The sequence below is a fragment of the Nicrophorus vespilloides genome, unplaced genomic scaffold (assembly GCF_001412225.1).
Source record: "Nicrophorus vespilloides isolate i.1.1-1 unplaced genomic scaffold, Nicve_v1.0, whole genome shotgun sequence".
In the NCBI taxonomy this organism is placed as follows: domain Eukaryota; kingdom Metazoa; phylum Arthropoda; class Insecta; order Coleoptera; family Silphidae; genus Nicrophorus; species Nicrophorus vespilloides.
Window position 1 is genome coordinate 1 of NW_017098587.1, and position 17,410 is coordinate 17,410.

Genomic DNA, 17,410 nt, shown 5'->3' on the forward strand with positions numbered 1-17,410 from the left:
AAATATTGACTTGTTACGCCATCTACAATGGTCCTTTCAAATTTTGAAATTGGATTAACATCTGTTCGGATAAATCTCGCTAATTTGACGTTGTGTTACGACACGTAAATAGAACATAATTGTAAAAAAAAACAACAGTATTATTTCAGTAAAAATTGGTCTATAATCCGATACTAATGGTTTCGAATGAATTCAAAATATATTATAGACTTTTTCTGTGATTACTTTAATGTTATATAGGGTTGCATACTGCTTAAAAATTGACTTGTTACGCCATCTACAATAGTCCTTTCAAATTTTGAAAATGGATTAACATATGTTCGTATAAATCTCGAGCACTCGCTGCTAATTTAACATTGAGTCACGACACGTAAATAGAACATAGTTGTAAAAAAAAAAGAGAGTGTTAATAATTTTGGAAATCTAAGTTTTCATGAAAATAAAAATTGAGTCGTGATCTAGGAAGATGCGCTCATAATTTTTTGACAGGTTATTGTTTTGTTTCGAATTGACGTGATTGTGCGTAAGTAAATCACATGTGGTGTTCAGTTATTGTTGTTGTTGTTGTCATCGATGCAAGTGTGCGCAAAATAATTCATTTATTGAAATAAATTCAATTGAAACCGCGGTCCACCAAACGTAGGTGTGCTTCTCGCTTTAACCTATTTGCAATTGTACGATTGTGTGTTTGCAATTTGTAAATGTGCATTTAGGAACGCAAACGGACGCGAACGCAGGTACATGCATATGTGCATAAGCAAGTGCAGAAGAAGTGTGGATCTCGAATTAGTCGCGATTTGAACACGGACCGGGACCTTGCAGTGGTGTCTTTTTCTTTTGTTTTTTTTTATTGGAAAATGTTGCGGAAGAGGTGTGTGAAAATTATCGGCGGAAACGGCGCGGAGAATTCGAGTCAGGTAAGTGGGTTTTTCGTCGATTGCATATTCATGGATATCTTAGATCGATTCCCATTCAATTCCATCAATTACATGAGATGAGAAACGAGTTTATGTATTTTCTAAAGATACAACAAACTTATTTTGTTTTTCAAAACAAATTGCTCAATATAAATAAACAAAATAAAACAAGTTCAAATTACATATAACATTTTGATATTTATCGAAAACTGCAAACAATGGTTTGATACTAAACACACATATTTTCAAAAAAAAAATATTATTTACATAATCTTGTTTGTTTTCTCAGTATTACGCGTACATTACATAACAAAGACAATTAGTATCTTTATAACTTTATTTATTAACATTTTACAATAACTCTCTTTTTTAAATATAAAAAAACTAGTATTAGTGCCTATATTCAGTTGCATTATTCCCATCTATCCATGAGGTCTTTGTCTGCGTTTAAATAGTGCTGATTACTTATGATATGTATCAGGGTTGCTCAGTATTTTTTTATTCCCAGGACACGTGACAGCTGTGTAAGGCATTCCCGGGAATTCTCGGGATTCGAGAAATTTAAAAAAAAATGAATACAAATTAAATACATTATTTTATAACCAATTTATTTATATATAAACTGGTAAACTAAATATTTATTAAATAGATATATTGAAATTTTAATTTTTATTTAAAATCGTTTCATTAAACATTCAGCAAATGAAATCGATCAACCAGCAAAAATATCTTCTCCAGCTTTATAAGTTTATGTAGATATTTCAATAGTCATAATTCGTTTATCACTCCGTTGTGCAAGTCTATCTAATATTGCTTTATACATATCTCTTTCATCGATTTTATTAAAATTGTCCCGGGAATTTCAGGTTCAGCAACCCTAGTCAAAGCAGAAAGTTGTTATAATTAAATTTAAACAAAGATGACAAAAAAAAGATGGTTAATATATTCAAAGTCAATTTTGAAATTTCTCGAGTCTCGAATGATAATTCCCGGGTATCGAGACTATATTTTTTTTTTCCAAAAATCCTGTTGTCGTTTTGGTAAATAATAAATTGAACTAGTTTTACTTGTTGTTTATTATTGAAATATTCTTCAAAGTGCTCCACAACGACAACAGAAGAAGATGTACCACAATGTCCAGAAAACCATCCCTGGGACACGACATAAATAATTGATAGCAGCGGTGAGATTTGTCCATTCTGCATCTTGATTCTATAATAGCCCTCAGTGGTACCCAAACTTTAGTGGTTGGACACTAATATATATATATATTAAAATTTTAAGTATCCAATGGACAATACACCAGTGACGGCAAACGCATCAATAGTTGATAAACTATTTTTGTCAAATGTGATGGTAGTAAAACGAGATAAAATAAAATTCATTTCAATATATCGCGAACATATTTTTTGTACGTCAAGTCCATCACGATCGCTTTTTAAGTAGAATAGTCGATTGCAGCAAACAAACGAGTTGTCCACCCCTGATATACACATCTGTATTTGTTAGAAAATTTACCTACTAACTGATCATCGTTTTATTTGAAATTTCCTACTACTTTTGTTAGATGTACTTCATTCTTAGCAATTATTTAATAAGTTATATCGTTAGGAAAGTGCCTATTATGTAAATCAGTATCTGCCAAACTTTTTTTGCCTCACGGAACACCTCTACTACTTGGTTTGCGGTCAAATAAAAATTAAATAAACTAAATTTTCTGATCCTAAAGTACTAAAATGAAGATGTCAACTTCATAGTACATTATTTGCAACATTTCCTTTTACCTAAAGTTTTTAGTAATTTAGTTTAAAAAAGTTTTCTTGTAAAATATAACCTATTCTCACCTTAACTAAACGCTGTATTGTATAATTATATAGTTATGTAATCATTTAATATTCTAGATTATGTGAGATTTGGTTTGAAAGATTAATAGAGTTTTGTATGTTGTTTGTGTGCACATAATTGTTATTATAATTATTAATGTGAGAAAATTAACAGCTTTGACATGACACTTGCTTAGGCAATATTCGTTGAACTTGTTTTCCTTTTAAGTAATAACGTTGATTCCAATTGGGTTGATTAGATTTGCCATTTAACTTGTCCCCCTTTAAGAAGCCGTTTAAATGTAACAGGCAGCGAGCGCAGAGCCTTGAGTCTATTTCCGTGTAGTGGTTTAACCGTCCTCGGTTGTGGGGGTGGAAGCGATGCCGACGCAATACCCGTCGTCGGCGTCCGTTCATCCCCGATGGGCGTCGTCTATCCAAATAGTAAAGCAGCCCCCGTCGGTACTCTTCCTCTGCACGGTTTTGCGCGCGTTTCGCTCTCATTCTTTTCGGAAGAGCAGCTGCGAACGCCGGTCTCGGCTTTGCAGCGTGTATCGCACACAAAAACATAACAAAACATATATTGTGATGAGGGATACGACTCGAACGGATGGACACGCATTTTCCGCACTGATCATTCTTTAGTTTGTGACTGGACGTTCTCCAAAACCCATCGTTGCAAGGGACATTGTCGTAATTGAATACACTCTGTGCGTTACTGTGAAAAACAACATTTTAAATATTTGAAAATTTCAACCAAGATCCGGACATTTAGGTATGTTATGTAAATTATTATAAAATACAAAACAACTCGGAAAACATTTGTTTAATAAACTCATTGCACGAAATATATTTAAATCAGCTAGAATCCAGACAAAATAATAGACTTTAAATTATGACAATTGCAATATATGTACATTGTCATGCGGACTAACGGTCATTTTCATTAATAGAAAAAATATTTATTTTATTATCTATATATATATTTTCATCGTATTCTAAAGACAAATAAATAAATAAATGTAAACGTAATGTTAGTATTTTTTTTCTCGTTTCATCAATTCAATTGTAATATTATCTGATTTATTAGATATTTACAAATTTGTGCATTCAATAAATTAGTTCTTCAATGATAACGAATGAACTTTCCTCTCAGTCGTGAAGTAAAACAACGATAACATGTATTGCAACAACCATCATTACATAAATAAACGCAATTTTCATAATTAAACCAAATATACAGCTTAAAAAAAATCAAAAATAACATAAACATTACATGATATGTTTTGACATGTGCAATGTGTTAATTGCAAAGTCATGAATTATCTATCAAGAAGTTTCAAAGGGAATAATATTAACCAATTATTAACGTTTAACATATTTTATTCAGTTGGGCAGAACCTATGATTAATAGCCCTTTGCAGCAGTTAATCTGTTTCAATAATTGTATTCATGATATTTTTTTTGTACATAATGATATCAAGAAAATACTAACAAAATATAGAATGCTATAATTAAAATAAAAAAGTATAATTTTAAACATCAACAAATATTATGTAATATTGTTCACTGGAAAATAAAACTATGTATTTATTTTTATTATTTTACTACTAGTATTGACAATAGAATGCATAACTATGTTCTTTTTAAGAAAGATAATAATTGATGAAATCTCTCTTTGTCGTACAGTACATTTTCAATTATAGTGTTTGATGTAGAAGCTCAAGAAACTGAGAATAATACAGTTTTAATTGTCTGATGTCTGTCTTAAAGACGTTATGTGCAATAAGGCGTAATAATTGTTTAATTTACCACAGTATGACCCATTTCCGATATTATTAACACGATAGTGAGAAAAAAAAAACTTATAATTGTATACAATCAATGACACTCCAATCAATCTTTTTTTCTCTACTGGGATGAACAAATAAATACCGTTTTAATCGTCCAATTACTAAAACATTATAAGTTTTAAAAAGATTTAATTCTTCAGAACTAGAAGTAATTCTTACGAATTCTTGCTAAAGACAAATTGTTAAACAAATATCCAAGATTTTAAAAGATAAATGTAGATTTGTATAAGGTTTTCTTATTAATAATGGACACAAAATGAAGAATATTAGTTAAATTTTCATTAAAATTAAACTTTTTGAATTAAATTATTTGTTTTTTTTATAAATCTTCTGTTGAGAACAGTTACTATAATTAATTGTTGATTAATTATGTTTAAGATAAGGTATGTTTAGAATTTATAACTAAATTATTGTATAATTAAGTATTAAGTAATAATAAAATTAAATGTTTATTATAATCATTTGACTGTGTTTATTTGCTTTTCTCTTTGTGTGGAAGAACGTTAACATACACTGATGGTCGTGAAACTCAAGACGCAGCGAAGAAGAAGTGAACGTTCCTCGTCTTCCTCCTCCATAACCATCTATCTGCGTTTTGTATGCGCGTAGATAAAACGTTTTAATTGTTTATAATTGCTTTGGAGAAGTGCTATGTTTGCACGGTTCAAAAGGTCGCCTAGATTGTGCTAAACGTTCGCTGTGCACACTTTACGTGAACAAGTGTGTGTATATGCATATAATCAGCCTCACAGAGATGAGACCCAAATGCAAAAGGAAGGGTGAAAGGCGACGCTTTTTCCACTTAATAAAATCTAAAAATTAGTAAATGAAAGCGCAACGGGTTCTTCATAAAAATAAGATTATAAAGAAAATTCACTCTCAATTAACCATAAATCATGAAATATCTCAGTTAATGAATGAATTTATGATTTGATTAACAAATAATCACCTAGAATTAAATTCCTACATGGAAATTACGAGATTAGTTTCTAAACATTCAGTAAATATTTGCTTTTTAAACTACTGGATGCTGATATTTAGTTATATCCTTAAGATGTTTTCATTACTTGGGAGACAATAAAGTCTAAGGCAGTGAAAAGAGTGAATAAACATGCATAAGTGCGATAGACAAATAACAGAGAACATAACATAAATAAACTTACAAGAAAAAATAAAATAAGACAAATACAAAAAGAGATGCACGTAAAGACATGGATTGAATAAATCTATCAAAAGAATATTTTATATTATTGAAAATAAGAAATATTACTGGAAAGATAAATTTAAAGAAAAAGTATTGGCCGCAGTTTTTCCGCCTAATTGTATTATAGTTTTATTTCCTTTACTGTTTTGTACGACTACAGCAATACCTCGGATTTATTTTGATAATTTCAAAATAAATTAAATTTTATTGAGCAAAATAAATTGTAACAAAATTTGCAAATAATTAGTTCCTCAATTAGTCCGGTTTAAAACAGTACGAGATATTTGCGGAACCGCACTATGCGAGGTATTACAGTGAACGTTGTTAATTAAATAAGAAATATAACAATTTATTTACTGAATAAATAAAGATCTATTAGATGTACCCTTTTGCAATTGTTCGTTTAAACTTTTGATATGTTTATTGCATAGTTAATATTATTTAATTTCCATCTTTTAATTAATACTATCAATGATTAACTATTTTTTTTTGTAATTAATTAATTTTAAATGTTGCTGTATAATTACTTGATTGTTAACTATAATATTATTAAAGAGTTTAATTGCTCATTTTTAATAAAGTGTATTGTAGCAGATATTAAAAAATCCAGCTGTTAGGTATAAACCCGGATGATAATTAAAGATGAATGCGTAGCATAAATGGCAAGGCTGAAGTATTTCCATCGTTAGTTTTAATTTTCTGAGAGGTATAGGAATACTAGTCTCTCTCACTGGAAAATAAATTATGAATCCCTAACCGAAATAACAGAGTAGAAGAGGGAGGATCATGCCGATGATTGATATTTGGTAACTTACGAAAACAAAGAAGATTGATAGAAGCCTACATTTATGTATTCTTCTTCAGAGTGATGATGTATTATAATTATAAATTACTGTGATAAATGCGTGCAATTTCATAATCTGTATTTCGTTACCATAGGTTATATTTGTGTGTTTGTTTTCAAAGGCACCCCTGAAACTGAAGCTGTTCCAACGTGCATGCATTTATGATCATCTCATTGTTTAAAGCTGGCGGCGTTGCGCAATTTTTAGCATTCGGCGTGTAGTGTTGTACACTGTCAAGGGCGGCTTAAACGGCGAGGCGGTTGCTACTGGGGTTGGGGGTTGAAGTCTATGCGAGAGTGCGCGCGTATGTGATAGAGAGAGACGGAGTGGATACTAGAGAGACAGAGTGAGAGAGAGAGGGAGCGCATTGCAAGTGAGCTTAAATACATTATTGATCGGTGGGGTTGTTGTTATGCAACTGCAGCAGGGTTGCGTCCGCCCGGGCGGATGCGACGTCGAAATACGAACGGTATGGGGGGTTCGTCGGTATCCACCCGATTTTCTTTTGTTCGTCTGCAGGGGTAGCAACACTGTTTGGCACGTGAACGAACTAAGGTCCATTAGCTCATCAGTACCCTGATCCATGGTCGCATTACATCTATCACACACAGACACACACCCCTAACTACAAAGTCAATTGTATATTTTCCTGCGCCAATTATATAAACATTAATTTCAATTACCTTAAGTTGATAGTAATTTGATTTTCATTTCAAAACTAAATATCTTAATCAAACAAAAATTATATTATTTTCCTCCCCTTTCTTAATTTAGTCTGTTAATAACTGTATAAATTAGAATTTGGAAATTAGTCTCAAATAAGTACTACCCAAATGTTGATTAATTTTGGAAAATTGGGGTCGCTAAAGATTGTTAGAACTCCAGGTCTTCCAATGACCCTCAAGCAGTAGAGAAGGGCCCACAATTAATGTTATTGTAGGACCCTCAAAAGATTTTAGCCAAGAGCCTTCGAAGTCCGCGACTAATAATGATATACAAAGTTAGATAGCGTCAGTCCGATTATTTATCATGATACAAATATACTTTCTACAATGTATATTTGTATCATGATAATTGATATTTTACTGTTTAACAAAAGTTAAATATCTTATATAATCATAGTTATAATATGGTGATATTTTTCAACATCGAGAGAAATACAAAGACCTGGTAGTGCAGAAATTATTTATATACCAATTATTATGCTTTATTTAAGTACGAGAACTAAAAAATATATATAAACATTTTTATTATAATATATAACAAAAAAGACAAATTTGTCCTAATGGTTATTAACTATAGGTTTTTCTGTCCGTTTTATTATTATTATTACAAAATATATAATTGAGTTTTGATAATTGACTTTCCTAATTGATGATAGCAATTTACATGAAAACTTACATAATCAAAAATTGCTTAAAAATCAATACTAAGTGAAAGTCAGAAAAATATGTTTTTATACCCAACTGTTTGTTTTCACCACTGCTATATATCAACGTCATTTGGAAGATAATGTCTGCTAGTTTCCAGGAAAATTTCACGCCCTTTTGATAAATTATGATATATCAGATTACATTACAATCTTAAGGTGAATTCTACAATAAATTCTAAAGTCGTATATGAAGATATTATTTTTTATTATAATTGGAAGAAAAATATACTAAAATGGGACCACTTAAACATTCGATCATACATAGATCAGTATAATAAAAATAACAACACAATCACAACACAAAATTATCTTTTTAGAACGGCTGAATTTGAAGTTTCATATAAACTATAATATGATTGATACATTAGAATTAAAAAAAGTTACTAATACATAAAATGACTTTGGAAGTGTATGGGATTCTACTTAGGGAACAGCAAGTATCGGGTTGTTCGGAAAGTTTGTGCCGATTGGCGATACCTAAATATAACAGAATTGTGAAAAACAATGAAAATATAAAAAAATAAAGTTTGGTTTGGATCAAATAAAACAGACATATTTAGAACGTTCGTGAACAAAGGTCATTATAGATGTTGATACTTTTCTATTACTATAAAGCCAAAAATGTCACTGATGAAATAACTAAGGTATATTCTGCTTACGGAGAAGTTGCTTTAGCTACATGAACTTTAGCAACATAATTCTCTAAATTTAGTGCTGATGATTTCAGCCTTAAAGTTCTGCTAGTAATAATGATGAAATCAAGACATTGATCGAGAATAACCTGCACTACACGACAGATATTAAAAATATCAATAACAACTATCGACGAACGTTTTTGAAACTTGCTTACATTGACCATTAAGATATACGAGTTTTGCACAATTTAACGGACAAAAATCACCCATAGTATTCACCAGTGTTTCTCAAACTTTTTATCCCCGAAAAATGGGTATGTGTAGAAAAGCAACCAGATTTGATCTGTCATTAATTTTTTGCGACCCCCCAAATATTTTACCCACACTTTGAGAATCAATGCATTAAACAACAAAGCGGTTAACGGATCTAAATATTTTTTTTATATTATAAACTATGATTATACAATATTATAGTATGTATTTTACAGTAGATATTTATATTTTTGTAACAAATTTGTTTATAAAAAGTGGAAATACGGCAATCGGTTCCTCCAATATACCGCACTGTTTGAAACTGCACTAGTCTTTGACTTTAAAATTTATTTTCTTTAAATTAGTAAAATTTAGTTCGTTTTAAAAACCGAATATATTGAATCCGCATTATGCGATGTATTGTTGTTCTTCAGTTAATGGACTTTTGGAAATCTGGAAAGTATTTTTGTTATTATTAAATATAATGTTTGTAAATTCGTAATATTCTGGGAACAATTTAAGGTTATCTCCAATTGCAGTAACAACTTCCAAGATATTTTTCAATTGGATATCTAACGATGTTTACAGTAAGCGAAAACGAAAATTAAGTATGATTTCATATTGAATGGAATAATGCAGTTATTTCATTAATTATTGCAACAAATATTTAATAATAAATAACAAAATACGATAAGTCCGATATAGAAGAAGAAAAAAAAATCGTAAAAAACTTAGTCTTGACCTAATCCAATCTAATTAAATTTAACTGTAAACAATAACAACTCGCATAACTTCACGCCAAAATTCGGTGACCCGATTACATCAATCAGTAGTGTCTGACTTCTACATGCAGGTTTGTATATAAACTAGAATACAAATGTTATAACATTGTTATACAAACTGCCGCATGCGACGCATCGTTACTGAATGCAATTTTACGTAATGATTAATAAAAATGAATTGACTTAACAGTTGTTATGCAGATAAAAATTTCGCAATATTTTTTATCATTACGATGATTTTACTGCTATAATAATAGAAAACATATTGCATTAAATGTAATTATAACAATAATAATTAATACAATATTTTCATTCATAAATTATTAAGATTTAATTATTTCCTAATTCGAAGTAGCAATTCGTCTGAAAGAATATTTTTGTTTAGAAATATCTAAATTCCTTCGATTTTTTTTTTGTAATTAATGATATTTAATAATTTTGATAATTCAAAAATAAGGGAAAACCCAGAAATTTGGTCATATTAAAAAACAACACTGTTTCCATTTATTTGTTTCACTAAAGATTTATAACATTTATTAGAAAATTTAGCAATCATTCATATTAAACTTACAAACAATGCATTTTGTTATTTTCACAATAATGATACTTTTCATAAATCATACATTGATTTCTTTTTATTTATAAAACTTTATAGACGTGCATATTTTCTATATTTTGTTTTTCTTTTGCTGGTCCACATATTCTTCACTAATAAAAAAATACTCATTCCATTTGAGCATTAGATTTAGAGAGACATAAGCAACGTGTTTATCTGTGAAATATTTCAAAAATTAAACACATCTGCGTAGGCAAGACTCGTTACTTTGTCGCCATACTTCGATCCTTTCACTGATGACATAACTTCATCAAATAGTTCGCTAATATTCAATTTACTATCGATAATTGCTATTTTAGAAGAAGCAATTTAATTATAAAACGGTGTAATAAAGGACTTTTAAATTAAGTGTAAACTTAATAAAAAAAAATAATAATGCAAAATTGTGACATTTATTCTTTAGACCAGTGATTCTCAAACTTTTGTGTCCCGACCTCCTTTTGTACTTAAAAAAATTAAAGGACCTCCGAAGAATATGTGTAGAAACAAAGAAGAAGAAACAAGTTCACGGTTCTCATTAATTTAGCGTTCTCGTTTTAACTTGAAATAATTTAATTGATGCAACGTCTCAAAGTCCTTCTAAAAATTATTTAACTATCATTGAATAATGATTGCATAACAATATACATCAATATCCTTGCATGCTAATGATCCGGACTATTCGAAATACATAAAAAGAGACTTTTTTGCATAGAGAAAAAAACAGATGATTTATGTATAAAAAGAATATTTTGTGTCCTAATTTTTAAAAATTAATGCCAAAATATTTAGATAATTATAGTAACTGAAATTGGATTATTTCAAATATATATGAATAGATTTCTTAATATTTTCGTCTAATTAGATTCATTAATGAAAAAAAATAATAAGTTAATTGAAAAGAAAATATTGTTCTAAGTTTCTCAATATCCTCAGGAGTTTTCAATAGATTTTAATTGGATTTCCACAACATTACTGAAGTCATACAATACATAGCTCGAGGAATCTATTCTTCTCCGTACCTGGCATAAATAAATATTTGTTATGTAAACTATTATTACTACACATTTTCTGTGTCAATCACGGCGCACGTTCGTATGCAAGACAATAAATAAGTGGGATAAAAAATAACGCGGTGGCCGTTACCTGTTATTAATTGCTAATTGCTTATTATTGCAAATCACGCTAAACGAAAGATTTACCATCCAATATCCTCTGCAGATTCATTACACTATTTATGCAATCTTTTGAGGTACTATTTTTTTTGTAATTTAGTATAATTTACAAAAAAAATGTCGCGCGATACGAAGTTATGTTCAGGTCCTTAAAAATAGATTACGGTATGTTTACACTCTTCTTAGATTTATCATTGGATTGATTGCATTTCGTAAACCTCGCCTTGCTATTTGCGGGGACTTTAAATTCGTTTATCTACCATTGGTAATTACTTTGGATAGATAAGGGAGCTGTGCTGAGATAATCTTCGCTTTTAATATTGGACCGCATTCGTAGTGCGGTTAACTGAGAGGCACGTAGTTTTCATTATGATCGAATATTAAAATAAAGAATATGACTGATTTCAATGATTTCTTCCAACCGAAGGTAATGTAAATTGATGTATCGTATTTATTTGGGAATCTGATATTTGCACGACGAGATGAATTGGGTCGAGTTAACGTAATACCGGTAATTAAGTTTTGTGTTTATACTTATTGCAGAAGGAGAACGAAGGGAGGAGAGGTCACAAGGACCTGATTGGAGCCTTAATTGCGGGCACGAGGAAACAACAGGAAACACCTCCGCTCTACCCTAGGAAGTAAGTTCACACTATTTATCTTTTTCATTGGTTTATTCGGTAAAACCATAGTTTCTTTGCATACATAACAATATTTATTGCAACTAGAGCAAAATATTGATGAAGTAATGTTTTTGAGGTAAATTATCTATTTGTCTAGTAGCATTAATGTTATAAATAGAAGTTACGTTTATTCATTTGTATAGCTATTTCGTGAAATGTCGTTATCATTGCATAGTACTTCATAATATGTATCTCGCTTTATAACGCGTATAAAAATCAGATTTTTTTTTGTATCAAACCAAGTAACATAAGGATATTTAGTATTTAATTCTAAACAACTGTAATGTCTGAATTAAAGAAATAGTATACTAAAAGTAAAAAAAAATATGTATCAATAAATTGTCTGAGAAATTTTTCGGACTGTAATTGTTACATTAATGGGAGAAATATCTAGAAATTAAAAAAAAGAGTAATTATAATATTTTTTTATTATAAGAGTTACAGCATATGAACAAAGAAAATTATAACATATTCATAAGTATAAAATAAAAAATAATATTGACCATACATTTTTCCGCTCCGATTTACGAACTAGTTGCGTTCTAAAGGGTTGTTCGTAGGTCGAATTTGATCGTAAGTCGGGGGAATTTTAAAAATATCAAGATATACTTATTTTACCACATTTTATCATGGTTTTTACTTTTATATATGTTAAATTCCGTATTACTGACTGCATAAATTTGAAAAAATAGATTAAAAGTCGTAATTAACACTCAAATATATGACAATACTTAAATATATTGATAACTTCCAAACAAATACCTTTCTTGGTCCTAATTAAAAATTATTTATATACTTATGTTATTATAGTTTTATGAATGAAATACAATTTGAATAGTACAGTAGTACATTTTTAAATAGATTGATTATTTATTAAATATGTAAGATACTTTTTCTATATTACTTCACGATGTAATACAATATTAAAAATTTTACCTATTACATTTACATAACATATTTTATCAGCACACTTAAATCATCATAATAATTAAGTTTTAATATTTAAAATATTTGTGCTTCTTTGAAAAATATTTTAATTACTAATGTTTTGGACCATAAGACGCACCTTTTTTTATAGAGAAAAATAGAATATGTTTTTTTGAAAATCATCCCATAAATTTGAGATCGTCTGAAAATTAGGTAATTATCTTTGAAACGTTTCGCAACACAGCTAAGATCCTCAACCAACATATCAAATGTCACAGAATATATAAATCTCTAAAAGAACTTATTATAATTTATCACACTATTACTTTGGAGCATTATCACACAAAGTTGTATTCAAATTTTTACTAAGCAAATAAACTTTTACTTAATATGATGGAAATTATGATAAATTATCTAAGAAAAGTATTGTATTGAGTTTGTAATTGTTTGTTGCAATAAATATTATTATTAAATTGCTAAATATAAGTTCTATTCAAAATATAATCCTTTATATACACAGCAATACCTCGCATAGTGCGGCTTCAATTAGCATGGATTCACTAGAGTTCGAAATTTTTAAAACAATCTATTTTTTAATTGAGCAAGTTTATACTTCTCTATTAGTCCGATTTTAAACAGTGCGTAATATTTTTACCGAATCGATTAACCGCACTATGCGAGGTATTCAGTATATACTATATAGTTTCAGTGATTTATATCAATTATTATTTCTCGCTTGCAACTTGCTCACTTTCGTATCTGTTTTCGTATTTGAATTTGGTGAAATTGTTATTTCCATAGTTATCGGTGCGCCATCTATAATTATGCAACGAAAGATAGTTTGTAAGTTTGGTTGCATAATTTCTAAGTATATATGTACTTGCAGTCAGTTGTGTGGGTGTATAAAAATGTAATAACTGTTGTTGAAACTCAATTTACATACTGTCTTTATAACAATGGGGATATAGCTCAGTGGTAGAGCATTCGACTGCAGATCGAGAGGTCCCCGGTTCAAACCCGGGTGTCCCCTCATTATCTTTTATAATTTTAGATTGAACTTCTTAATAGTATTAATAATATAGTTAGAAATAATAACAATAATATTTATTTGAAAATTTAATATTTTTACCTTTACTAATATACGTTGGTAAATGCATAAATTTACCGGTAAAAGTAAATATATGAAGCTGCTGTTAGATTTATACTTACATTTACCTACATAATCAGCAAATGTAAACATTTACTGATTATGTACTTTTTCCTTAACATATATACTTAATTATAATCATCAATCTTTTTCTTACTAATTAATTTTAACACATTTTCGTCATGTTACTTCTTAAAAACTCATATTATGTAAATTTTAGCTTGTTTTTATTATTACTACTTCTAGGTGTAATTCTTAACAAAAAAGCTATGCTTTCCAACTGAAACCATATGATCATTTATATGTTCAACTTTCTAGTTATTTCTAATTATTGTGTATCAAATAGCTTTTACAATGAATTTATGCATCAATAATTTCGATTAAAGTTTTAATTTCTGTATTTGATATTTCCTATTAAATATTTTATTATATATTCTTTATGAATTATTAAACTTATGAATTAAATCTTATCTCTAATTATAGTTTTAGATACGTTACTGATAAGTAACAATTATATTCTAATTAAAGTTGATAAGTAAATTTGATTTGTTTGTAGATTTTAGAATATTTATAATTTAAAATAATATATTGTTAAGTATTTGCTAATGCTATATATCAAAGGTAGGCACGTATGAGGTCAATGAGAGCCGTATTCTTGTTTTTCATATATTATAGAGCCACATGATTGTTAAATACACGAATTTAAATTTTCATAGTGCGGATACAGCGTATTTGTCCAACCCTGCTATAATATGATGATTTCAAATATTATTAAAATTTAGGCAGAAAGAAAAGGTTTTATTATTAATTATAAGCATATTATAAGTCTTTCTGACCGAATTTTTCTTATTTTCAGGGTTTACTATGAATTTATATATTTTTTTATATTATTATTATCTGGCCAATAAATTGTTATTATTCACGTATATAAAGCGCAGTCATTAATAAAACTTACGATTTTATCAAATATTGTTCAGTATTGAAAATGATAATTTTTGTACCTCAGTTTTTCTAGAACAAAATGTGCGTATTATACTCAAGATTTCATAATTTATTTAAAAAGATTGAATGAAGATAGTAACAGGAATGAAAATTTGTAAATAAAGTATTTTAAATGTGAGTCATCTACACATTTTGAATATCTTTTATAATATAGAGCTTTTAAGGATTTCATGAGTTAAGTATAAACTCAATAAGAAATGTACTAAATATGGCCACCAACTGTTTTATCACTTGATGTAGGCGTACAGAGAAAATATTTGTTTATATCCTTACAACATCAAAATCTTCAACAGCATCAAGCAGGAGAACGTAAATTATTAGTCAACAGCTTTCTATAACCAATCGAGGCTCATTAAACAACAAATAAATCCAACAACTCGTGATCCATGAAATAAACCAATATGAAATTTTATAGATAATATAATCAATTAGTCTATTTTCATGACTAGTTTTCTAGTATTTGTTTATTATATACATCATTGTTTCTAATTCCTAATCGGAATTGACTCATTTGTTTCATGAAATCTACGTAATTGTATTTTCAATTGTCTTACATCAGGTACAGAAGATAAATAGACATGCAAAAAAAAATGAATGCCTAATGTCCTTTCCACCTTGACCTAGTCTGGTAATTATAATTGTATGTGTCAGGTTTGTTCACCTCGTAGTAAAATGCTTTTTTTTATCTGTTATTAATTCTCAAGTACGCACGTTGCATCTCTTTCACTTATCTACATGAAAGTTATTACATTAACGCTTTTGGTTTGAAATTGAAGTTTCATTTCGTGAATAATTTCTTAAAGTCACCATTGTTGTTATTAAATCTCTAAAAGCTATCTACTCTAATTCCATTGTTATGGTTCATTTTTGGTAAAAATGAAGCTATTAAAATTAATTGATTGTTAAAATATTTTGATATTTTAATTAAAAACGCTTTTTTTGAAATGATGTTTGATTAATCTGTACTATTATCAAGAAAACAATTTGATATAAATAAAATATATTGTTAAAAGTATTTTGATAAATTGTAAAATAAAATTTATTATACATTTGATGATCATGAGGAGTGACTAAACATTGTTATCAAATTTCTAAAATCAATCTACCATCTACTTAACTCTTTGTGGGTCGGTGATACACGCAACGTACCACCTTTTGAACATGCCTAGTAGGGCATAATTATAATTTTCTAGGAAATGTCCAGAAAAGAGGAATTATCCTTTGATTTGGTTAGATAGGCCATCTTATGTTAATTCAGTTGACGTAGTTATCTGATTCAGTTGTCTAGAAATTTAGGAATTTCTGGCCCCTAAAAGACGAATGAAAGGCTACAAGCTATGAAAACTATTCGATAGAAAATATTAAAATTAATCGATTGCTAAAAATAGAAATCCGTTGTAACGGCTTATCATTTTGAGGATGTGAAGTTTCATTTCGTTAGCTGATAAAGCTGCCGTACGGTTGATGGCTGTGCCTGGGACTATCGTTTGTTTTCTTTTCGTTTTGTTTGCTATCGAGCTCGCTCGTATTTCTTTCTATGCGTGTATTATAATTTCGTTTCGAATTGATGTCTCTCTATCATGAATGTTTTGGGTTCACTGAACGAGTGTTGTCGATAGTGTTGTGGGCGCAGTTTCGACCTTGCGAAGTCGAGGTTTTCGCGACGTCGTCTCTTTTTGCAGTGCGAGGAGCGTGCCCCTAGGCCACGGCGGGTCCAACCTGACCCAGCCTAGGTCGCTGCAGAGTCGCCAGAGATCCAGACTAGACGTCGGCGCGACGCGACGCGTGGGCTACCACCGCTCACGAGACAACAAGAAGGAAAACTTACATAATGTGTTCGCAACGAGTATCGGAGGACTATCAACATGTTTATTCGCAGCATCTTTCAATCCTTCTCTTATCTTTTTTTTTTTTTTTGTGGAACGGACCGGCTCTGAAACTCGTTTTCGTTGGAACCAACTTCTGCTGAATCTCCTTTTACGTTTTCAAAAAGGAAATTTCGCATTTGGTTTCAAGACCTCTTTTGATTTTATTTCCAGTTCACATTAAGATTCCATTTAACGCAACCCAATTTTAAGATCCTTGATGAATAATGTATTATTAATTATTTTTACTTATTTTCACATACTACAATTGGT

At 29.5% G+C, this 17,410-nt stretch overlaps 1 protein-coding gene and 1 non-coding gene across 6 annotated transcripts in view; both read left to right on the forward strand.

The window, feature by feature from the left end:
• Positions 1–706: 706 nt before the first annotated feature.
• The window catches only part of LOC108562811 (cytospin-A-like), a 35,192-nt gene continuing 18,488 nt past the window's right edge, over positions 707–17,410 (forward strand). For 2 of the 5 annotated variants that reach the window (XM_017921265.1, XM_017921266.1), the window contains exons 1-2: positions 707–917; positions 12,057–12,154. In XM_017921265.1, coding sequence (XP_017776754.1) covers positions 858–917; positions 12,057–12,154 — 158 coding nt within the window. In that variant the 5' untranslated portion in view covers positions 707–857. Of the gene's footprint in view, positions 918–11,847; positions 11,941–12,056; positions 12,155–17,410 lie in introns of those variants that run through there. The other 3 variants (XM_017921271.1, XM_017921270.1, XM_017921267.1) reach the window with 3 other exon arrangements.
• Trnac-gca lies at positions 14,082–14,153 on the forward strand. The gene has a single exon. It is a non-coding gene; the product is annotated as a tRNA-Cys (tRNA).